General features: G+C 42.2%; 2 protein-coding genes across 8 annotated transcripts; one reads left to right on the top strand and one right to left on the bottom strand.

The window, feature by feature from the left end:
* Nucleotides 1-607: 607 nt before the first annotated feature.
* LOC108933272 (probable C-mannosyltransferase DPY19L4) lies at nt 608-11,324 on the bottom strand. 5 transcript variants are annotated; one of them, XM_018750212.2, is made up of 23 exons: nt 10,825-11,156; nt 10,323-10,397; nt 10,183-10,215; nt 7,630-7,749; nt 7,353-7,505; nt 6,945-7,069; nt 6,660-6,750; nt 6,401-6,522; nt 5,994-6,139; nt 5,768-5,891; nt 5,396-5,530; nt 5,167-5,298; nt 4,936-5,037; nt 4,755-4,828; nt 4,336-4,494; nt 4,124-4,243; nt 3,860-3,980; nt 3,405-3,461; nt 3,160-3,242; nt 2,833-2,965; nt 2,438-2,596; nt 2,240-2,292; nt 608-1,848 (listed from the first exon to the last, which is right to left on the bottom strand). In XM_018750212.2, coding segments are annotated over exons 3-22 (2,163 nt in total). In that variant the 5' UTR covers nt 10,184-10,215; nt 10,323-10,397; nt 10,825-11,156; the 3' UTR covers nt 608-1,848; nt 2,240-2,286. The 5 variants fall into 5 exon arrangements, with proteins under 5 accessions (XP_018605728.1, XP_018605724.1, XP_018605723.1 ...); XM_018750208.2 differs by lacking the exons at nt 2,240-2,292; nt 10,825-11,156 and adding an exon at nt 11,164-11,324; XM_018750207.2 differs by lacking the exon at nt 2,240-2,292.
* A 126-nt stretch (nt 11,325-11,450) lies between these two features.
* On the top strand, nt 11,451-22,805 carry kdm1b (lysine demethylase 1B). Of its 3 annotated transcripts, none has more exons than XM_018750224.2 (21): nt 11,451-11,773; nt 12,956-13,110; nt 13,982-14,103; nt 14,221-14,310; nt 15,067-15,178; nt 15,637-15,750; nt 15,835-15,873; nt 15,951-16,143; nt 16,263-16,447; nt 16,784-16,954; nt 17,144-17,218; nt 17,965-18,099; nt 18,939-19,110; nt 19,845-19,972; nt 20,064-20,195; nt 20,367-20,441; nt 20,748-20,864; nt 20,958-21,083; nt 21,274-21,396; nt 21,738-21,890; nt 22,123-22,206. In XM_018750224.2, exons 2-21 carry the CDS (start codon nt 13,012-13,014, stop codon nt 22,204-22,206), a joined length of 2,445 nt encoding a protein of 814 aa, XP_018605740.1. In that variant the 5' UTR covers nt 11,451-11,773; nt 12,956-13,011. The 3 variants fall into 3 exon arrangements, with proteins under 3 accessions (XP_018605740.1, XP_018605741.1, XP_018605739.1); XM_018750225.2 differs by having other exon boundaries at nt 11,451-11,777; XM_018750223.2 differs by lacking the exon at nt 11,451-11,773 and adding an exon at nt 11,793-12,173 and having other exon boundaries at nt 22,123-22,805.
* Nucleotides 22,806-24,223: the final 1,418 nt, after the last annotated feature.

The raw sequence follows: 24,223 nt of genomic DNA, 5'->3' as shown, positions 1-24,223 counted from the left end.
TATTACATCATGTCACAAAAGCAGACAATAAACTGTATGATGACATTTGACTGCTGCAATTATATGTAAGGTAATGACAACTTTTATTGTTAATTTCTTAGTGACATAACTTCCATTATGACATAGACAGAGAATGCAAAAACAACTAGAAAAATAAAAATAGCAAAGACACAGATGAACCATGGGTCTCCACAAACAGCTGAAGTCCCACAAACTTAAGTCAGCAGCAGGTGGATCCCGTATCTCCAGGCCCCTCCAGCACCCACCATTCCCTGCGGACATTACCCAGAGTACACTGCACGTGTAGAGTACCCCTCCAAATCACATCCCTGCACCATAACATGAACATACACCAGTAGGGGATGATGTTTACATCTGAGGGCTAGCTGTATAAGACCAGCTGTCCCACAAAAAACAGCAGTGATGCTCTGTACCAGCCAACTGCAAAGACATACAATGCATATATTAAGTGTGCTAAATACACAATAAAACTGAAATATTTAAGACAAAATAAGTGGAAAAAAATGTTAAGCACAATCAAAATAGCAGTTCTGACAGTTCAGAACTGTTAGAGCTCATGAGCATCAATAACAGTACAAATGGGGGGGGGGGGTGGGGGGGATTGGTTGGGGACAACCCCCCCTGCCAAAAAACAAGGACTGCACCTGTTGTAATGAACCTAACGCCATAATTATACATCAGTTTGCTAAAAATGTTAGACAACTATTACAAACGTATAACTCACCAGTAGATAAATGGTCTGACGGCAATGTAATGCCCATATGGCATGGAGACAGTTGCATTCAAATTTGCTGCCATTCCATTTTCATCTCCACTGTCACCATTATGACACCTGAAGATAACACAAAGGGCAACTGCATTCCGGACAAGGACTGCAGTGCCATTCTGAACCCAATCAGGCCATGGGGTGAGCTCAGGTCATCCTCCTTCCCTATTTACGGTTCAAGAAAAGGCCTTGCAGGACCACAAAACAGCAAACCATTGAACACAAACAAGTCTTAAAACCTGTAATAAGTAGCCACATGCACTGCATGTAGTCAGCCACATCAAAGCAGTAGCAGAGAAAGATGGAAATCATTTATATAAACCTTGCTGTTCTTTCAGAGGCTGATTTTACATGATTTCTACTTATCTCCAGTGACTAGGAAACTGGACATATTTTGCTATGAATATCCCTGCATCATGGAAAAGATCCAGAAACCTCTAGGACAGCATAATGTTCCAGTGCTACTTGATTAATATACTGATACCAGTTTACTGTACTGAAGTGTTAAGAGGACTACCTGTAGTCTTGAGAAAAGTAGTTACTGAGAGAATGTATTTGTGATGACCATGCATTCATATAGTGAACTCTGCAGTGATAACCTTAACATAACAGACTAGGCCAGTCTGATTGTTGCACTTGCTACGGACACGCACGCGCACGCACGCACGCACGCACGCACGCACAAACAAAGAATATGTTAACTACATTCACCAAACTACCAGTAACTACGCAATAGCCTTAAACCCACAGACTAAATACTGAGTTCAGCTTTGCCATATATTCCCCCCATCTCATTCAATACACTGCAGATGTAGGTTCACAACAGTGGTGAGAAAAACCACCTCACACACAGACACAGAACAGCAATGTCCCATGGGCAGGATGTTCTGCTGCCCTCAGTACTGAAAGGAGACCACCGTGTTCACTTTATAGATGTGATAAGAGCGGTTCCAGAAGACCCTGGTGAAGTAGTTGATGTAAGGGGAATAGTTCATCTTGATCTCTTGACAGAACCTGCCATACTTTGAGAAGGTGTACATTTCTCCTTTCTCGTAAATTACCTAAGGGAGTGAAATAAAACCAAAGATTTCTTAAATAAACAACACACTTTTTTAAAATAAATGTTAGATGAGTTCAATATTATTGTACAAAATCTCAGCAATAACTTCTCTTTAACCAGCCACAGTGGAATATTTTACAAATTTTATGTCTCACATTGAAGAGAGTACTGTGCTTCTCTTAAAAGACTAGTAAATCAGGTTAAAAAGTGAAATGCTAAATTTAGTCAGCTTGTTTTCACCTCAAGAAATGCCTATAAAATGCATGAGTCTCTGCACTATGGAAAAAAAGGCCACAGGAGGGTAACGAGTGTAATGAGAAGATTAAACCCTTGAGTAAACAGCCCTGCTGTTTGACACAACCTGGTTTAAGTTGCAATGCTGCGCGACATACCTCAGTGTACACCTGCTGTGGAAAACGAGCAGGAAATGGTACAAGCCTCACATCTGCTTACATGAGAGAATAGAATTTAAACTTCACAGCTGCCAACTGAACTAAAGGTTGAAATTTCAAGTTGCTAAATAGTAGATAAGAAGGCAGGACGTGGACATCATCCTCTGAGGTTCACACAGAGTTATATCAGAAACTCACATGGCCGTTGGAGATGTCCAGCAAGTCCTTTATCCTGCACCCTTTTGAGGGGTTCATCTCACCACAGATGGCCTCCTCAATAATCACATGGCTGGCCTTGTAAGACATAAGGATCTTGTAGATGTCTTCTGCAGACCTCATTGCATAGACTTGATAAATCTACCAAACATGAACACCACATTTGGTTATTCATTTGTAATTAACTTTCAGTCAGGATGCAGTTAAGACCACTGACTTCTGTTGCTCATGTCCATATTCTTACTAGAAGTTGTGTCACACAATCAGAAAACCTATGGCTGACTTTCAGGCTATACTTCTCACTGCTCCCCAGACCACAACCCAGTCAGATTCCAATTAGCTCCAGACCCAGGATGAGCCCATAATGTATAACTCACATTCTCACTCCTCCTGAGCAGGTTGATGTCAGTGTAGAGGGGCAGACTGGTTACAGTCCAGCCAGAGCACAGCTTCACAGCTCCCATGAGCTGCGGACTGCCAGCAAACACAGCTGCTGTTGGGGCCTGTGTCCTGAAAGAGGAAAGCAAAGGATCAAAACCATGCAAATCTAACATTTCAACATACACCCCTGAAAGAATACTTTCTTAATAAAAATTCTGAACGAGATTATCAATGAGGCTGTGACCATACAAAACTAAAATTACAGATGATCTATACAGAACCACATGAACGTGACAGCTTGGTGTCAATGAGCATTTCCATACTTGATCCAGTTCATGAGCTCCACTGTGTCGGGATCATAGAACTCCTGCAGCTCGGACAGTTCTGATATCAGCCGGGGAAAGTACTGTGAGGAACAAAACTTGACTAAGAAAGATCTCACAATCACCTACCAAAACTGCTACTTATGCACAAAGTATGAAAGCTCATTTTCCTCATCTTCAAATCAAAATTAATCAAACATTAGGAGGGGAACTCTGCACAGTATGGCAGACAAATGCATACTCACCTCTCTCCACAAGCTAAACCCAATTATAGTTGGAACTGCTGTGCTCAATATGAGACCCTTTCAGAGAGGAGAAGACATTATACATGAAGGCCAGAATAATAGTACCGCATTTTAAAATGGAACGCAATGGCTCTTACTAAAGATGCTTTCAGCACTACAACAGAATTCCAGAGGAAAACTGAGGATGCTGCAACGGAAGTATAAAGAAATCCATTCTTCCAGTACTACTATGACTCAAACACCAGCTGCCTAACAAAAGAACCAGAGTTCGGCAAGTTTTCTCTGGACCTGATTACAAACTGTAGCTTCCTGATTTCTGGTTACACACGGCAGCCTCTTCAACTTAGGTTTGTCTTTTGACCTTTTTCTACAACTGCAGTCATCTTATAAATAATTCTCAGTTGTGGAGCAATTACTTGTCAGGTCAAGTGACTGAAGTGAAACGGTCAACTCACCAGCACCACGGGGTGAACAGACTTCAGCTTCAGCCATTTAAACACGGTCACCCAAAGTTCAGGGGAGCACACACCAAATGCGGTGAACATGCAGACATAAGGTGTCCAGAGGTATTTCATCCTGCAGGTGGTGATGAGGAGAAAGAATGGAACAAGTCATGTACTACATCTCAACCACACAAAGGGGAAGGGAAACCCACTTACAAGGAGGGCTCCTGCTCCTTACAATGCTCTCTCTGACAAGTCAAGAGTTCAGAAACATACCCAACAAACAACATGGCCAGGGCCCCAAATAGTAATGTGTGGAACACATGGTAAATGACCTCAGGCTGCTCTCCAATCATCCCATCCTCCAGCCTCAGCTTGGCCTTTATGGGCTCACCACTGTCAAAAGATGCAGTGCAAGTATAGCATTAAGAAAAATAATGACAGAAGAAAGACCACAATCCCAAAGCAGGCTGGCAACGAGTCCTGACCTGAGCCTTCGGCGAATAGCCTGCAGAGTGGAAAGCAGACAGACCAACAGAACGAGGAGGTAGAAGGGCAGCACCGAAGCCTGTGTAAGGCGCAAGAAGTAGTCCTGCCCAGGACTCTGGAAGCCCTCCTGGCACAGCAGCAGGTTTGTCACAAAGTCCCTGGGGATAAGTATAGCATGAGACTGGTAGATACCTGGATGCTGCATGGTCAATTCCCTGGTGAGAAAACTGCAGAAACTGTAAGCCAGGAATGAAAAATCAGTGGCTAAGGCAAAATCTAAGTATTATAGGAGGCTCATGGCAAGGGTGTTAACAAGTGTAAAGCAATTGCTTTGAAAGGACCTTCTTTAATATCTCACAAAAAAGACCAATACTTATAACAGCCTAAGAGTCAAATAAGTAGGCATAGCTAAACTTACGTTGTGGAATTAAGTCCAAACTTGACTTCAAGAAATTTTAATATATGGTCACTTTCATTGACAGGAATGGTTTTCTGGAAGAGAGTGAACATCTATTTCAGTGTTTCACGGCACAAGAAAAGTTATGTAGTTGGAACATTTAACACAGATTTATGCTCAAATCCTTGCAGATAACACTCACCTTAATGATATAGCTAAATGTAATACCAATTGTGAAGACCAAGTAGAAGTGCAACACAATCTTCATCAGTCTTGCAGCCATGCGGCCAGCCTTCATGTTTTGCTGTAAAGGAGAAAGTAATGCTGATCAATCCTCTGGTTGAGATCCTCAAATGTCCAGATTAAGCCAGTGGTTTGGGGCCCCGATTAACAGCTAACTGCTTTAAGGGTTTGAGAGTGGCGCTAACTCTACCTGCAAGTACCTCGCAAGCACGGAGCCAACCAGGAGGCTGAGAAGTGGAGAGCTGAGCAGGCTGGGATTCTGGAACTGTAGCATGTAGGCCAGGATGATTGAACACAAGTAGACCTTGTGGATATCTGCCATCTGAAAAGCAAAATGGGAGCGCTCACAAGTATTCACAGCTTGATTAGACCAATACATCAGTGCGAACTGATCTCAGCTATGTGTTCCCAGCTGATACCTTACGAGGCTGCACCAGGTCAAAGCAATCCAGCAGGAAGAGAGCCAGGCTCTGAATAAACAGTACATAGTGGCTGTGCTCCCAGATCAAGATGAAGGTGAAGGTAGAAGCACTCAGGAGGAGATAGCAGAACATCTGCCACAAAGACACAAATATTTTGAACACAAAACAGAAAGGAGGAGTTACATCTGCTGAACAAGTAATGTCCAACTCAGATTTTAAACTTGTGAGGCCAGAGGTATGAGTCTTCCCTGTTCCTTGCCATGGACATCTTTTCTGCTTTACTGAACTGCCCCAGAAAAATCATCGCAGCCATTCCACTCAAAAATGCAAAAAAAAGTTTCATGAGTACTGTTCTCACAAACAGCTCACCTCACCAGAGGAGCTAATGTTGTTTCTAAGGAACCCAGTTAAGGCTGCAACTTGACAGGAGAAGTAGGGCAGGGCCCAGTTGTCCCTCAGTGGAATTGCGTAGTCTACTTTTGTTGTGTCTGGCCTGGAGAGTTATCAGATGAAAGTGTAAGAAACTTGCATCCACTCACCGATGCAGACATGAGCAGGGTTCTGTATACTTGTCTAAGAGTACAGTGTCTCTCACCTGTTGATAATGTACCAGGCCACGGCCAGCATTCCCGCCACCCAAGTACCACTCATCACCCAGCTGGACACAAAGAGCGCCGTTACATACAATGCTTGCAGGCCAAACACCACTCCGATGTAGAAATACACCGGCTCGATCATATCCTGTAAAGCAAAAAAGATCATTGTAATACAGCAGATTTAATAATCAAAGAACATACTGTAACTACTTGGAAACACAAAGCAGGACCCTTGCCACCAAGCAAGAAACCTTAAGAGAGAACTCTCACATTTTTTTTGGGGAGGTCTGTTAAAATAGGATTTTCATGCCCTTCAAAGAACCACAATAGGCTGCAGTACACCTGTGCACAACAAGTCAAGAGACCCAACTACTGCTCAAGACATGGAAGACAAAGCATAGCTCACCTGGCTGCCCGTGACTCTGTACAGAAAGCTAGTGATGAGTTCAGGGTACAAGGATAGCTGCTCCACAGCATTTATGGTCTGAGCAGAGATGGTCCTGTTGTCACGCATCAGGTCATTAATCCCTATCACAGGGCAACAGACAGAACAGCAGTCAGAACAGGCCTATGCTTCTGGGTCAATGTGAAGACTACTTTTATTAGTCAAGGGTTACTCTCATAAGGTCAACAGAAACTAATTAGTTGGTGGGGGTGGTTTTTACCTTTTTCAAAGGATGAGGCAGCCAGCATGTATTTGTAGTAATAATAGTAGAGCCCATTACCTCCCTGAAAGGTAATTTCACGTTCCAGCTCCTGTCAAAACACAAATTCTGGGTCATATACAGCAACCCATGCAAGCAACTTAAAACAAAATTAGGTGTTTCAACAATTTTTTCATACTCACTGTAACTGCTTTCATTAGCTTTTATAAAAAAAAAAAAAAAAAAAAAAAGAAAAAAAGGTCAAGGTGGCAGAAGGAACACAAGAGGGAAGAATAAGCTGTGCACCTGTCTGCTGGAGAACCAGAACTTCCTCTCGTGGTATGTGGAGAGATAAACAGCATACATCATGCCACAGGTCACAGCTGCCAGGCATCCAAAGAACAATTTCACCAGGTGTTGGAGCAGAACAGCTGTTGAGGGGTAATTGGAGACAGTGCCATTCATGTCTCCAAAAGCTCATCATCCCCAACAATAGATACCACATGACATATGTACTGTATTTGGGAGTTTATTATAATCCATTTACAGTCACTCAAAAAATGTATAGATTTCCAAAGCAAAGTAAATCAGGCAGCACTTCTAGGAAAATAAAGAGCTCTAGATTAAAGATGGTGAAATGTACCCTCTGTCCTCTTTCACCGAGCCTTTACCAAGTCTGTCTCAGTTGGGGTAAATGAAAAAAACTGTACTTACACTTGCCTAAGCTTCTGGATCTTTTCGCAGCAGAGGCCTTAGGTTCATCCATTTCCTCTTTCTCCTCCTGTACCTCCTCCCGTCCCACTGCATTGCTTGTCAATCCTCCATCCTCAGAGCCTGACTGCTTCCACTCCTCCTCAGCCTGGTCTCCTGTTAAAGAAGTTGCTATCTGTTAGTCTGCAAATTTCCATTGTCTAATTCAGAAACAAAGGGCTGGGTTAATATCTGTCAAAGAGAAATAAATGAATTCTGCCACAGGAAAAGTCATGGTCACCTTCGAGTTTATGTTGTAGATCAGAAGAACACCCCATTTCATCCTCCAAATCTGTTCTCAAAGTTTTCTCGGGTTCTTGGCATGTCTGTTCCTTCCTGTGTCTCAACTCAGTCATTGCCACTGGTCACAACACAAGACAGATCAGTCTGCAGGAAGTAACACATGAACTCTACCGCTGTTCCTAGCACTATGAACCTTCATTTTGGGAGAGATGGATTTGCGAATAGGTGAAGGGTGCCTCAAAGCTCACAGAATGTGGGTTTGAATCTGGCTCAGTCTGCGTGAAGACTGCATGGTCTCCCTGTGTTTGTGAGAAGTGGCAGGAAGCTGCATCTTCTCAGTTCTCTCGTGTTTTACATTTACATTTATTCATTTAGCAGACACTTTTCTCCAAAGCGATGTACATCTCAGCAAAAACACAATTTGTGCATTACATCAAGAGAAAGAGACATGGCTACAGCCATGTGACTTAAATAAACGTAGTTTGTTACCTTCCATTTGATGCACCAATGTTCATCACTCAAGTAGGTGCATAAAACACAAGATAGATGAATCCTGATAACCTCCTACCAATTTTTTTTAGAAGATACACAAACAATCACATACAATGCCGGAGTAGCAGCTGTATAAAGGCTTATCTGGGGATGGTTTTGAGCCATGAACGCATCTCCTCTCGTTAGTGTAGTGCTTTTTTGCATATTTTTTTACCATTACATAATTCACAATGCGGAAGGGCGTGCGGTGGCGCAGTGGGTTGGACCGGGGTCCTCCTCTCTGGTGGGTCTGGGTTTCGAGTCCCGCTTGGGGTGCCTTGCGACGGACTGGCGTCCCGTTCTGGGTGTGTCCCCTCCCCCTCCGGCCTTACGCCGAGTTGCCGGGTAGGCTCCGGTTCCCCGTGACACCGTATGGGACAATCGGTTCAGAAAATATGTGTATGTGTGTGTGTATTCACAATGCCTGGTGGTAAAAGACTACTTGAAGGAAAATGAGAACCATCTCACAAGAGTACAGAAATCCACTTGTAGATGAAATCAAAAATAATAAGGTGGACAAAGATTATCATCTATGGCAATGTAGTTTTTTTAATGTTTTTTTTATACACACCCATGTTTGCAACAAATGCTTAGGTAAGGACAGGCTAGCCTATGTTTTTGGGGAAGGGGGGGGATCTGAAATGTGACTTTTGAAATGCGACTTCTGAAACGCGTAAGGGGTTAAAGAACGGTCTATTTGTACAAGTCGAAGGGTTTCTGTAATTCCTCAAAGTGCTGTGGGTTCTTCCCACAGTCCAACGGCATGCATTTCATGTGAACTGGTAACTCTAAAGTCCCCATTATTTGTACATAAGTTTGCATAACTGCATTATAACAGACTGATGCCCCACCCAGGGTGTACCCTGCCTCACACCCTAAGCTTCCAGGACATGCTCTAGACCACTGTGATCCTGCACTGAATATGAGGTTATTGAATAAGCATGAAGAAAAGATTTAGGAATGAATGCTTTAAAATAATGGGCGGCACAGTGGTACAGCGAGTAGCGATGCTGTCTCACAGCGCCTGGGTGGTGCGAGAGCACGTGGGTTTGATCCCCGCTCAGTCTGTATGGAGCTTGTATGTTCTCCCTGTGTCTGCATGGGTTTCCTTTGAGTGCTCTGGTTTTCTCTCACAGTCCAAAGACATGCTGCTCAGGTATCCCATAGTGTGTGAATGACACAGAGTGTGTGTGTTTCACTGATGTATGGATGATAGACCCATTGTAACTAGTGTATCTGGCAGTGTAAGTCACCGTGGTGAATAAGGTGTGTGGGCTGGTAACACTACATAGTATCCATTGTAAGTTGCTTTGGAGACAAGCATCTGCTAAGTGAAGAAATGTAAAATAAGTTTTTTTAAAAATATTATATAGGTAGATAATGTCATGTATCAGTCTGGAGTACATTAGTGTCCAGGCTGTAAGGCTCATAAGCTTTATATAGTCAGTATTCAATAAACAGTTCTCATACACAGTATTACATTTTAGTTCTCTACTTGTATAACAACATGCAGTTGTCCATAAATATCAAAGAAAGATATTTTGTTATAATAGTCACTCTTCACATAATTTGAAAAGTTCTTCATTGCTTTTCCTATATGTTTCTATATTCACATCTTTCCATTCAGCATAAAAAAAAATCCAAGTTTCAAGCTACTTTTTAAACTTGTTTAACATGTCAGATTAAAAAGATATAATATATCCTTAAGTTTATGTAGCCAAACGCTGCACTAGTCTAAAAAGGGGGAAAAAAAATACATATTTACAATAAAACATTGAAAAGAATAAGTGGTGTTTCCAAGTCTGAGCACAAAGAAATGTGACTTAGCTGACATTTATTTTATTTAGCAGCATTCCCACAGTCTAACCCTAAAACTTACATCAAGAAAATGAGACTGTTGCGTCCTCAAAATCCGAATTGCGATCTTTGGTTAAATTTTTGTTTTCCCTTAAGGAAATACTTTACAGTAAAATTAAATAACATAAAACAATGAATGACGTAGGTGAGCAGTTTCACTCACTGACTCTGGACTTGGCATTCTGATTGTTCGGTCCTGTGGTCATCAGCCGAGGAAACACAACATAAAAATTGGAACAACGAACAAGTTATGTGTGGTTTTTCCTCAGAAATGTTATTAATAATGACCGGCGCTTGTCCTACCGGTGTGTCTGTGTGAATTGATTTTATCCTGCTCTCACAGCAGCTTCTCCATTCCTCCTTCTTCAGCTCGTCAGCCTGGAAGTGGAAACGGGACACAGGGGATTTCAGTGAAAACTTCATACTAATATAAATATCTATTTTAACTCAATTTAGAACTATAGCGCAGCCGTGAAACACAATTTGTGTGTACTTAAGACTTGATTCTGGAGTATTTCGTGGAAAATTAACACTCGTTTTTCTGTAAAGCGACGCAAAGACTTTCGTCAAGACCCACACAGCTTCATCGGTGTTTCACAAGACCTGGTAAAATAAATGCTCCGAAGGCGAATTTGATTTCAGCTAATTGAATAAAGATTTAATGCCACACTTAAAAAAATACATCTGAACCTGGGTCTCGCGTTATACACAATCATTGACAATACATCCCAGTTTTGCAAGATTGCGATGCACCTACCATCATCATGCACAGGTGAAATATAATAACTCGCATTCGTAGACTTACACGAAATGTTGCAGTTCGGTTGAGGCACATCCACTGAGAAGTTATAGGTGAGTATACCGTCCATGAACTAGGCAATATTAAACGGCAATTTGGGGTCTAGTTATTGAGTCTTTATGGTTTCAGAGTACTGGTGTTTCAGTTAAATCCGTCCGTGTACTCCTACCGGCCTACAAATCATGCTAAGAAGTTTAAGTAAATAATACAAGTGCATTTTAGTATAAATTTTATATTTAAAACAGCCAAAACCCTCAATAAACTTACAGTCAAACTATCTATGAAGCCAACAGTAATAGCTCACAAACTGTTGTCTAGGGAGTTCTGAAAGAAACGGGTCTTCACCTTGGCTTGGTACGAAATGTACTTTAACTCCGAATAGTGAATGTGAAATTACAATGCAAATTATCAGTAAAAATGATACATTTTTATATGTCTGTAGTTTATTTTGTAACAACATAGGCAACACACACAACAGCACCACAAGATAATCTCCAGCTCCACCACGGAAAACTGAGACCAATAACCCCTACACATTCGGTTTTAACTTCCCTTTCCCGTTGCACCGCGCAAAGCATTGTGGGATTGTGAGTAAACCACATTTTTGAACGAGGAAGTAGTGACAGTAGAATTGTTCTGATCGTGTTTTGTAGAGCTAAAAAAATCTAGTGTAACCCGTATATGTACGTAAAGCTCGAATTGCAACAGGTATATTGTTAATTAAAAATAGACTGGACAATTTCCACGCTCGTTATTTGTGCGCGCATGCGCAGTAACCACGCGAGCGTTTTGCGGTTTCAATAAGCGCCGCGACCCAGTCGGTACAATACATTACAGTACAGTGAGCCATTATTCTTAACGCACAAAATAACACAACGGAGACTGATATCGAGGTCCTCTGAACACACCCTGGGTGAAGAAAACATGAGGCTGTGACCCGGTCCGGAGACTGTAGTTAAGTAGGATGTTTTAACTGCTATATATCAGTATCACTCCTGGTTATTATTTTATATAATATAATATAATAATGTTATGTATAATCAGTTTCTATTTATGTGAACATGAAATTACAGTCTCTAGTATTATTAAATGTAGAACACATTGGGAATCTAGCAGGATAGCGGAAATTATTTCACACTGTATATTTATAGAACGCGGTGAAGTCATGAAATGATGGTGCGGGCCTTTGTTGTTCAGTTGGAATTGTACTCAATTAAACATTGTGATTAATTAACTTTGTTCCACTTAGAGAAAACCTTGTCATTAACTCAATTCTCTCATAGATGCTTTTATAAAGTCTACCACAGTGATTTACCCATTTATGCAGCAGGGCATTCTTACTGTATGCATTCAGGGTAAGTACTTTGGTGTCAAGGTAGTACAGGAGTAGTGGGATTCAAACCCACAACCTCTAGATGATAAGACAACAGTCCTAACCACTCCACTACTTTCTGTATGCAGTGTTTTTTTTTTTTTTTTTTTTTAAATTAACACCCTAACTGTACATATACTTTTTTTCTGACTCTATTCTGGTAGAAAATAACTTTCACTATAAAATTAAAGTATTCCAGTGTTTCAGGTGATGAAATGTCTTTTCATGTGGAAAAGCAGATTAGGTAAAGTCTGAAAGCTGTCTATTAGACCCTTCATGGTCAATGTTAGGTCTCTTTTGTTCTTATGAAAATATTTATGTAAGGCCTTATAAATTTTTATATCCAGTTTTTAGATGGATTTTTTTAATGCCGTGGGTAGCTGCTAGTGTTGTGGTTAAAGCAATTACTTCTGGGTCCAAAGGTTGCAGGTTCTATCCTCACCTCTGGCTGTAGTACCCTTGAGCAAGGTACTTACCCTGCATTGCTCCAGTAAAATTACCCAGCTGTCTAAATGGGTAACTAACTGTAAGCTTCTAATAACTTTAGCTATAACATTGTAAGTTTCTTTGGAGAAAAGTGTCAGCTGAATGAATAAATGTAGACACTGCTGCTTTTCGCTTAGGTGATATGAAATAGAGCCTGTTTTAAGGGCACTTCTCTTACAATCTCACAACAGAGCCAGGTACTTTTCTGCTGTGTAAGAAGATGCCATTGCACTCTCACGTAGCCTGTTATTTCAAGTGTAGTCAATATCTCTGACACAGACTGCGCAATCAGCGTATCGGGTTCGAGAGGGAGGGCAAAGACGAGGCCAGCGGTCATGGAACCAGCCTCAGTGGCAGAGAACCAACCCATCCGCTCTTCTGGGAGGCAGGTCAACGTAAGGGTGAAGCGCTGCAACAACACTCCGAGTGGACAGGTGGGCACATCTTTGGGCCACGATGGAACTTATTGTTCATTTCACTCCATGTTTTTGTTTTAAATCACTATTCCATAAACATCATCTGTGCTTGTCACAGTATTTTATTTTTGTGTTGTCATAAAGTGTAGATATGACGTGAACTTAATTTTTTTTTCCCTAAACATTTGGTGTGATTAGTTGCTTTATGATGCTGATTAAGAGCTCTTTTTTTTTCTGTTTACCGGAAGGGAAATGATTTACTAAATGTCAAAGTTATTTTAATGATATTAGTTTAAAAGACACGTGAAAATCCAGTAATAATTTCAGCACTTTTTCTTTATTAAAATCTACAAAATTTTAACAAATTTGTCTTTTTTCCATGTTACATCACAACATTTAAAATAATAACTACTCGTGAGAAGAATAAAGGGTATATATGTATTTCATTTTGAATTATTGTACCTTCGTCTTTTCTGGTTTAGAAGGAAGACAGAGAAAATGTTGCAAAAAATGCCTAAGGCTTAAAAAAGCCTTCAGCAGAAACTAAGTCACCTTATTTCACATCCATCCATCCAATTTGAAAATCTGCTTGTCCTGAGCAGGGCCACGGTGATCTGGAGCCTATTCCAGAGGCATTGAGCATATGATGGGGGGGGGGTAATCCCTAGACTGGATGCCAGTCACTTATTTCACAGTTTTCTCTAAATATACTGACTTGCTTTTCTGAAGATAATTTAATTCCTAAATAGTCACCTTTTTTTTTTTGCTCAGCACACTTTCAAGAACGAAACCATACCAAATCAAGGGAAGGCATCAGAGAGAGTATCTTCTAACCTATTCCTAGACCCTAAACAATCATGTCACGCTTGTCATGTGTCACTTTTTCCAGTCTAAAAGGAAAGCAGTTGACACAGAGGAAGAGGAAGACCAGTCTGAGAAGAAGTACAGGAAGTGTGAGAAGGCAGGGTGTTCGGCCACATATCCGGTGTGTTTTGCCAGTGCTTCTGAAAGGTCAGTTTCAGTGGGGTCAGGTCCTTTTGCACCATTGATGTGTCCACTCTGGATGGCATCTCCTACAGACCTCCCTGCAGGAAGTTGACACTTAACTGACAGCTTTTCTCTCTTCAGGTGTGCCAAGAACGGCTACACCTCGAGATGGTACCACTTGTCCTGTGGAGAGCACTTTTGCAACGAATGCTTTGATCACTATTACAGAAGGTAAAGAGAGAAGGAAAGCTAATAACTGAATAAGCAAATCTCAGAAAAGTGTTGGAAACTGTTGAGAATTATCAGAGTCTAAATGGTTTTCAGTTGTGTAATGTCTTACAAAATATAAACCTTTCTGCTTTAAATATGACTTTTTTAAAATGTCTGGTGTAGTTCCATAATCTCTTGTTTTAAATATGCTGAAAGGTTACATTAGGGTAAGTACCTTGCTCACGGCTACTGCAGCTGAAGGTGAGATTTGAACATGCACCCTTTGGGTCTAAAGGCAGCAGCACTACCCACTTCACTGCCAACTGTGGGTAGTATAAGGGGTAGAGCTTTTGTCCTTGGATCCAAGGGAGCAAGGTACTTACCCTAAATTGCTCCAGTAAAATTACCCAGCTGTATAAATGGGTAAATAGTTGTAAGTAGCTTAACATTGTAAGTCACTTTGGAGAAAAGCGTCAGATAATTGAATAAATGTAAATGTAGTGCGGTGGCGCAGTGGGTTGGACCGCAGTCCTACTCTCTGGTAGGTCTGGGGTTCGAGTCCTGCTTGGGGTGCCTTGCGACGGACTGGCGTCCCGTCCTGGGTGTGTCCCCTCCCCCTCCGGCCTTACACCCTGTGTTGCCGGGTAGGCTCCGGCTCCCCCGTGACCCCGTATGGGACGAGCGGTTCTGAAAATGTGTGTGTGTGTAAATGTAGTGTAATGTAATGTAAACTTTTAGCAAATTTGAAACAGTTCTCATGTACTTTGCTTTATTCAGCCATAAAGATGGCTACGAGAAATATGCCAGCTGGAAGAGGGTGTGGACAGGCAATGGAAAAAGTGAGCCCAGTCTGAAAGCTTTCATGGCTGATCAGCAACTTCCATACTGGGTGAGAACAGGTCCACTGCTTCAGGGTTGTCACAGTTGGGTGGGGGGGGGGCAGCAGTCCAGCTAGTACAGCTGTAATCCACAAAGAAATCAGAGTACCTTTCAGTTGCAGCCCTTCACTGATTTTCAAGGCTTTCGCTGAGAAGGTAATTTTCAGTTTACTTGAGCTGGAAAATTATTTCATTTGCTCCTAATAGACAGTATGTGTAGGGCAGCTGGTAGTGTGGTGGTTAGGGCTGCAGCCTTTAGATTCAAGTGTCGTAGGTTTGAACCCTATCTCTGACTGCAGTATCCTCGTGTCAGATATTTTCCCTAAAATTGCTCCGGTAAAGCTACCCAGCTCTGTAAATGGGTAAATAAGTGTAGGTAGCTTAACATTGTACGTTGCTATGGAGAAAAGCATGAACTAAATGAATAAATGTGATACAGTGCTATGGAACAATGTTTACCTCATGACAGGTTCAGTGCACCAAATCAGACTGCAGAAAGTGGCGTCAGCTTACCAAGGAGATCCAACTCACCTCATCGCTGGCAATGACATATCGCTGTGGAATGAAGTTCAACAATGTTAAGGTGAGAGTTGAGTGAAGGAGAGGGCAAAGAAAACTGGTTTGTTTTGGCCTTTTCTTAATTATCTCCTGCTTTACCATTATTTAGAATGAGGGTCCCGACCAGTGCTCCCAGCCAGAGGATATGGTGGGTTTGAAACTTCATTTTTCATTGATGACCTCAGTTCAGTGGAGGCGAGTCCTTATTCAGTTTTTTATCCATAGAGAGTGGCCGAAGTGATTGACAGCTGGTGGCACTCCATGCTCATCTTGCCCCCACTGCTTAAGGACAGCCCAGCCAGCCCTTTCCTCATCGCCTACTATCCCGACTGCGTAGGCATGAGCCCCTCAGGGTCACCCAGCAACATCCCTCTCAGCGAGTTGAAGGCAGAGCACCTGAGGGTTATCCAGCCACAGAGTGAGTGTTCGGGGAGAGGCGGGTCAATGAAGGGTTGATAGCTGGTGACCTGCAACCACTGTAAGCGATGGCGGAGCTCTGTCCCCACCATGCTGCTAACGGGGACACTTTCTGTTCAGTTCCAGGGCTGTGCCCGTACTTCCAGCCCTTCTATCAGCCCAATGAGTGCGGCAAGGCTCTGTGTGTCCGTCCTGACATGATGGAGCTGGACGAGCTGTATGAGTTCCCCGAGTTCTCCCGCGACCCCACCATGTACCTCGCGCTGCGCAACCTCATCCTGGCCTCCTGGCATAGAGACTGCAAGGTCGGCGCACTGTAGCATCCAGAGAGCATCTAGGGTCCAGCTTACCCGCAAGGAGGATACAGAGCAGCTGAAGTCGGCAGGTTTTTGAGAGGTCAGAAAGGGAGAGATATTGGTCCAGTGAAGGCAGTAAGTGGAGGCATTAAATAGATTTACTGAGCAGCTGGATAAAAACATCCTGGACTTGAGCTTCCAGAACTGTAATTTTAAATTCACAGCAAATGTCTATTTATATCCCAGTAATAGCTGTCCTCAGATGGATTGTTCTGTGATTGCTGTTTGTTTAATGGCATGTATTTTAAGTCATGATGTGAAAATGGACCCTCTCTTCCCACACAGGAGGTGTTGACAGCCCAGAAGTGTGCGGCCCATATCATCGTGCGGGGGCTGGTGCGGGTTCGCTGCGTGCAGGAGCTCGACAGGGTGCTCTGCTTTATGACCAGGAAGGGCCTGATCAATACTGGAGTGCTGTCTGTCAAAGAGCCCCTGCTACCCGAGCCCTACCGCAACGTACGTGGGCCTGTCTGCAGGCAGCCTTCTTGGACACATCTTAGAACTACGGTTTTATTTCGTTTTTCTTTTACGTATATAAACTGATCGATGTCCAGACACTTTGCATGTGTCATCTAGTTGGTGAAGTTTGTCCTGACAGTAGATGAGTGGCTAAAGTGTTGAATTTCCATTTTCTTTTTATTGCAGAAGAAGGTGGTTGTCATTGGAGGCGGAGCTTCAGGGTTGGCTGCAGCCCGGCAACTGCAGAACTTTGGCATGCAAGTAAGTGCATCGAGTCAGTTGCATAAACAGAGGTCAGTGCTTGTGAGTCGGTGACTCAGGATTACTGTATGTATATATCATCAGCACTCACTGTAGGTCTATTGAACGTCACTTGTCAGTCCTCATAAGCAAAAAATTTAGAAGTTAAAAATTAAAATCAGCTCTATATTTTTGTAAAAATTGAATATGTTGCAGTGAGTTTCCTCTCTTACTCAGAACTGCTTAATCCTTCTCAATGTTCAAGAAAGGTTTCAAAACACATCTCTTTTTGATTCACTTCTCTCCAGATCTCCTGTTTTCTCCATAAATTTACAATATGTCACCTGTCACAAATAACCTTTGTATTTCCTGTCAATTCTACATGCTGCTACCCCTGTGATGTTATTCTTAATGTTGTCCATTTTAAATGTTTCTTCTCTCTACCAACTCTACATGCAGGTACCCATGTAATGTATTCTGGCTTAAATGGTGACATCATCATCATCATCGGTCACTGACTGTACTTTGACAATCCCATGTCTGCATCTATGTCTCTTTGCCTTTTAGTGAAGTGCACTTTTGATTTCACTGGGTTGTACGTTGCTGTGAAGCATCTGCTAAATGAATAAATGTAAATGCATCCACAGTTTTCTAAAGTGCTTTGTAGCTCCAGAGTCATACACCAAATTTGACCTTTGACCTGACCATAAGACTTCTGGACAAGTGTCCAACTCTGTGGATATGTGTCTGTCTTTTTTTTAACACAGGTAGTGGTCCTGGAGGCCAGGGACCGGATCGGGGGGAGGGTCTGGGACGACACTTCGATGGGACTGGCCGTGGGGCGAGGGGCCCAGATTGTGAATGGCTGCGTCAACAACCCAATCGCATTAATGTGTGAGCAAGTGCGTTCCTCTGGATCAGCATCTGTCTAAGATCAAGTTTTAAATGTGAACGTATAGGTACTGTCTTGACAGCAATTTATATTATCTTTTATATCATGTTTTATACTATTATTATTTCCTATAGGAATAGTTTGATGTAAGGCAAAACTTCAGCTGATGATGGTCTAGGATGAGAAATTGTGCTGCAGCTAACACCTAGAACAGAAACCATCAGTCATTTCATAATTCATCATGTAGTGCTCTTTTCAACAAAGTGACACAGCACATACGGTTAAGATGGTAATAAAAGAAGGCATTGTTGGCCTACGATGCTAGTAACGCAGATATCATGGGTTCAGTCCCTGTACAGGCGATGCCTAGTGTTCTTCTCGTGCCTTTGCCTTTACAAAACCCGGTAAAATTTCACAGCAGCGTAGATGGGTTAAGCACTGTAAGATGTTTAATCTTGAGAAAGGAGCGTGTCCAGGTTCCAACCTACCACAGACTTACTCGGTACAGTTAAGAAGTTCTATGACTGGGTCCCACGTGACGCTGCTGTGCCAGGCATCAAAGGTTTGCACCTGCAGCGGTGTCACACAGCACCCAGTCATAGAACTTCCTGATTACAACATGTTCATGCATACTGATTTACAACCGGTAACTATAACATTTCTTTATAAAACCCATCTGATTTTCCTCATTTGCTGGATCTCTTGGATGTTTTAGAAGGTAAAATGTAACAGTACTCTTCCCATCCTACTTGATGGGTTTTGTGAGAATTTAACCTATGTGTAATTCATGCCGTTACTGCATGCAACTCTAAACTGATTACATTTTCTCCTCCATGTCTCTTTCTATAGCTGGGCATTAAGATGCACAAGCTGGGTGACAGATGTGATCTGATCCAGGAGGGAGGGCGAACCACAGACCCCACCATCGATAAGCGCATGGATTTCCACTTCAATGCCATCCTTGATGTGGTGTCAGAGTGGAGGAAAGACAAATCCCAGCAGCAGGATATGCCTTTGGGAGGTAAATTCTGGACCAGTGTACAGTGCCTAACATTTTTAGACATTCTTCAGACTTTGTGAGAACACTGTTGGGGTGACCCACTAGTTCCATGCAAGGGTCTCTAGGTGTGGTGGAACAATTGCCACAAGTGGAGGAGTTCAAGTATCTCAGGATCTCGCTCACATGTGACGGAAAAGGGGAGTGGGATGCTGAAAGGTGGAATGGGATTGGTGCAGCATCAGCTGTTCTGTTCCCATTGTGCTGATCTATGGTGATGAAGTAAGAGATGAGCCTTTGAACAGAGTTCTTGGTTTACCACTCAGTCTCTGTCCCCATCCTCACCTATGGTTCTAAGCTTTGGGAAGTGATCAAAAGAGCAAGACTGCAGATACAGGTGGTTCAAATGAGGTTTCTCCGTAGGATCATAGGGCTTTGTGCAAGTGCCACTGTGAGGAGACCCTGGGGCAATCCCAAGGCATACTGGAAGGGATATATCTCTCAGAAGGCCCTGAGACCTCCTTCAGGAACCCTGAGATTGTGGCTGGGGAAAGGAAGGTCTAGGCCTGCTTCCTCAGCCTGCTATCAGCACCACCCTCTCCAGGACAAGCAGGAGGAAAATGACTGTCTGAGATGTTTCCAAAACTTTTTCATGCTCTCTGCATTTATTCCCAAAGAATCACTTTTTCTCCATATAACAGTGAAGGGCTTGTAAGCTCTATCAGTGTCACCCTCTTGTGTTCCGTTTCACCTTACAGAAAAGATACAAGAGGTCTACAAAGCTTTCCTCCAGGAGTCTGGGATTCAGTTCACTGACCTGGAAGAGAAGGTGCTACAGTTCCATCTCAGTAACCTGGAGTTCGCTTGCGGCAGCAGCCTGGATCAGGTGGACTGTCTGTTGCTGACAAGTTCTACTGCGTGCGTTTCTCCGCATTCAGCCCGCTGCTCTAACCGTCTTCTGTAACCTCCTCCCTCAGGTGTCTGCGCGCTCCTGGGATCACAATGAGTTCTTTGCCCAGTTCTCTGGGGACCATACACTGTTCACTCAGGGCTACTCTTCCGTGCTGAACAAGCTTGCCGAGGGCCTCGACATCCGTCTCAATACTCCGGTGACTTTTAGTTCGGGCTCAAATAAAGTTTCCATTGTTAGATCACTATGTTCCCCTCACTTCTGGGGCACAGTGAATATAAATGTAATTAAATTTGCATTTTTGGAGTGCTGTAGAATCATGGTAAATAAGTCCTCCACTTAGATTAATTCAATCTTCTCTGCCCCATAGGTCCAGACCATTGATTACTCAGGGGAATTGGTCAAAATCATGTCATCCAGTGGGACCCAGTGGACGGCACAAAAAGTAATGGCTGCCAGTGATTGAATGCAGCTTTAATTTCGACTCGGTTGTTCTCCTGCATCCTTCTCAGTTTGTCTCATTGTAGATAGCGGTAGCTGGTAACATAGCAGTTCAGATCCGAAGGTCACAGGTTCAAATCGCGCCTACTGCTGTATTACCCGCTAGCAAGGTACTTACCATAAATCATCCCAGTAAAAATTACCCAGCTGTATAAATGAGTACGTCACTGTAAGTAGCTTAACATTGTAAGGTGCTTTGGAGAAAAGTGTCAGCTGTATGATCCAGACAATGGTGTAAATCTTCTTTTAGGTGCTGGTCACAGTCCCGTTGGCTTTGCTTCAGAAGAACACTATCCAGTTTAACCCTCCTCTTCCCGAACGGAAGCTGAAGGCAATTCACAGTCTTGGTGCGGGAATTATTGAGAAGGTGAGCGCGCAGAAGAGTTTGCTTCTTGAAGGAAATCATCAGAAGCAGCACTTGTCATGCCAGTTCTTTTACACGCAGCATCTGCTTCCTCAGATTGCCTTGCAGTTCCCGTACCGGTTTTGGGACAGCAAGATTCAGGGCTCTGATTATTTTGGCCACATTCCTCCCGGTCCAGAAAACAGAGGGATGTTCGGTGTGTTTTACGACATGGATCCAAAGGTCAGATAAAAATGGGGAAGGAAAAGTGTGTGAATCTGAAGTGTGTTTTGCAACAATGTTCTGTGTGATTTGCAGTTAATTCAGTCTTTTGTTGCCATCGTCCATGGGATGAGTCGTAGTTTTGGAACACTTCTAATGCTGTTTGCTTCAGCATGTTTCCAACGCGCTGTCATGCCTGTCTGCCCAACAGAGAGAGCAATGTGTGCTGATGTCAGTCATCACAGGAGATGCCGTAGCCACCATCAGGGATATGGAAGACAGCCAAGTGGCAAACCTATGCATGAAAGTACTGCGTGAGCTGTTCAGAGAGCAGGTAAATCACCTCATTAACAGTACCGGTGAATACGTGTGATGCTAGGTAACCAATAAACAGGGTTGTGTATGTTTACTACATTTGTTTATATCAGTTTTTTTTTTCAGTACCGGTGGCCTCCTGTATATGTGGGTCTTTGTTTCAGCTGAACTCTTTGATTTGTGAAATGAAATTCATGATGATTATGATTTATTTGATATTTTTTTTCAAGTGTAATAAATGAATACTGAACTTTAGAAATTCTCCTTACTGAACATATACAGAAGGCTGCATGTCCGTTCACACGCACAAGCGTAAGTATGGACTTGGATTTAATTCTAGATATTTTGTAATTTTAATAGGAGGTGCCAGAGCCAGTGAAGTACTTTGTGACCCACTGGAGCAAAGACGTGTGGTCTCAGATGGCGTACAGCTTTGTCAAGACGGGGGGTAGTGGGGAGGCCTATGATATCATCGCTGAAGAAGTTCTCGGAAAATTGTTCTTTGCTGGAGAGGTGAGATATTTGTCAGAATATCGAAGGCCAGCGTAGCCTTAATTCACTGTAGAAAATTCCTTATGAAAGGCATGGAAGTAATATTCTGTATAGTTTCTCAAAGAAACAGAAGTAGTTAATAGACTTCAAATGTTACCCTCCTTCATTCTGTGTTGTATTACTGTATTTATACTATGTAACAATACACCAGTTTATAATTTTTTTTTTTTTTTTACATTGCGTTCAATTTCAGGCCACCAATCGGCACTTCCCTCAGACAGTTACAGGAGCCTATCTGAGTGGCATACGGGAGGCCAGTAAAATGGCAGCTTTATAACCGTCTGCAAGAAGCAGCCAAGATCAGATCAAGATCACAATACATTTTGAAGGGTGCGTGGCTGCACTGGAGCTTGTCCAAATGTCAGCAAGTCGGTACTAATCAACAATGGAAAAGATAATAATCTGTTCATATTTTATTCGAGTGGAATATTGTTGAAATGCAATCTTTTTTTTTAATAATGAGGAGTTCTATTAAAATTTTCATTGTAGTAAGAGCACTTATTGTTTATTAATCGTGGAGAGTATGTATGGTAAACAACTGTTTGCACAAAAAATGCATAGGTACGTTTTTATGGTTTATTTATGGGTTATTTAATTAAGGCTACAAAACTGAATTGGTGACAGTACCTTACCTTATCTCTCCTCAGAACAAACACCTTTCCTACTCTGACACATTTGGTGTATTCTCATATGTTTCGTGATCAAGAAACTGTTTAAAAGTTTATAGTGTTGCAGTTATTTCAGGTTTTTTCATTAAAATTCTTAAAGTATGCAGAATTTATCCTGTGAGTTATAATTTCTAATGTAGCCTATTTAATATTTTTTGTTACATGTGTTTTTATATAGGGGGGCGCGGTGGCGCAGTGGGTTGGACCAGGTCCTGCTCTCCAGTGGGTCTGGGGTTCGAGTCCCGCTTGGGGTGCCTTGCGACGGACTGGCGTCCCGTCCTGGGTGTGTTCCCTCCCCCTCTGGCCTTACGCCCTGTGTTGCCGGGTAGGCTCCGGTTCCCCGCGACCCCGTATGGGACGAGCGGTTCCGAGAATGTGTGTGTGTGTGTGTGTGTGTGTGTGTGTTTATATACTGTTTTTGACAGGCTTAATAGGATTGAAAGCAGTCTTTGCATGACAAATTCTGAGATATTTGGTATCGAGACTGTTGAATACTGATGGTCCCAAATATATGACGCTAATACAGGCAAAAAAAGTGCTACATGTAATGAAACAGCAGGTAGATGGGATATTTTCCCATAAAAAATAATGGAAAACCTCATTGATATGGATCCATGTGTCATAATTAAATGATCAAAAAAGCATGCAGACTTGTAAAGCTTCTTGTCTTCCTGGGTGGGGGTCGTAGATTCTGTTTGGTCAAAATTTATGCAAAAACAGACAAAGCAATACACTACTAGACAAGCAAGGAACTCCTGCACCTTGGATACGGGCAATGTGGGATGGTGACGCACAAGAAATACTTCAACCGATTTCACATTTGTCTTACCCTTCTTTATTTAATCGTTATTGTATCTGATAACTTTCTATCCTTATTCTTACTTATTGTACTCATATTAATAATTAACTGTTACTGTATTTGTGTAGTTTTAGTATACTGTATGTACATTGTGGTCATATGGTGAACTGAACACAGTAGCAACAGAAGGCAACAGCAAACTTGAGTTCTCATTGCGGTAGAAAACACATATTTCATGTAAAAGATATGTACCTATAACGCCCCCTAGAAGTTGGTGCCATGTGTTTTGAGTGTGTCTTGTTTTTTATTTTTCTTTTTTCTTGCTTTTCTTGATATTACTGGTTTCTGTCACTTCAAGCGCATCTGCGTTCTTTCATTTATTTGGAGGGAATCACATCTGCTCGTTCGAAAACCAGACAGTATTGTCACTGGCATCTGTGATACACACAGGAATAAAGTTTATGCTTCATAATCCTGATGAACTTTGAAAAAATTACATATCCAGGTGAAAATTCTGCATTTTAGCATTACAGAATATATTGCAAAATTACAAATGATTCACTGGAAAACCAGGAAATGATTTGTTCCAGTTATATTAGGAAATAAAGAAAAAGTGTATGTTTAATAGTATATATTATAGTATATAATGTGTACTAAATGTACACAATATAATTCCCTGTTCAAAAGAATAAGTTCTGTACTCAAGGGTCACTGGTGGAATAATCCAAATCAAATGTATCTTTTTGTCCTTCTTGTTTGGTTCCAATTTTCTTATTTAAATGAATGTGTCTAGTCTAGTCAATGAGAACCGCACTGTTATCTGAATG

The sequence above is a fragment of the Scleropages formosus genome, chromosome 23 (assembly GCF_900964775.1).
Source record: "Scleropages formosus chromosome 23, fSclFor1.1, whole genome shotgun sequence".
NCBI classification, from domain to species: Eukaryota; Metazoa; Chordata; class Actinopteri; order Osteoglossiformes; family Osteoglossidae; genus Scleropages; species Scleropages formosus.
This window is presented reverse-complemented; position numbering and strand designations above follow the sequence as displayed.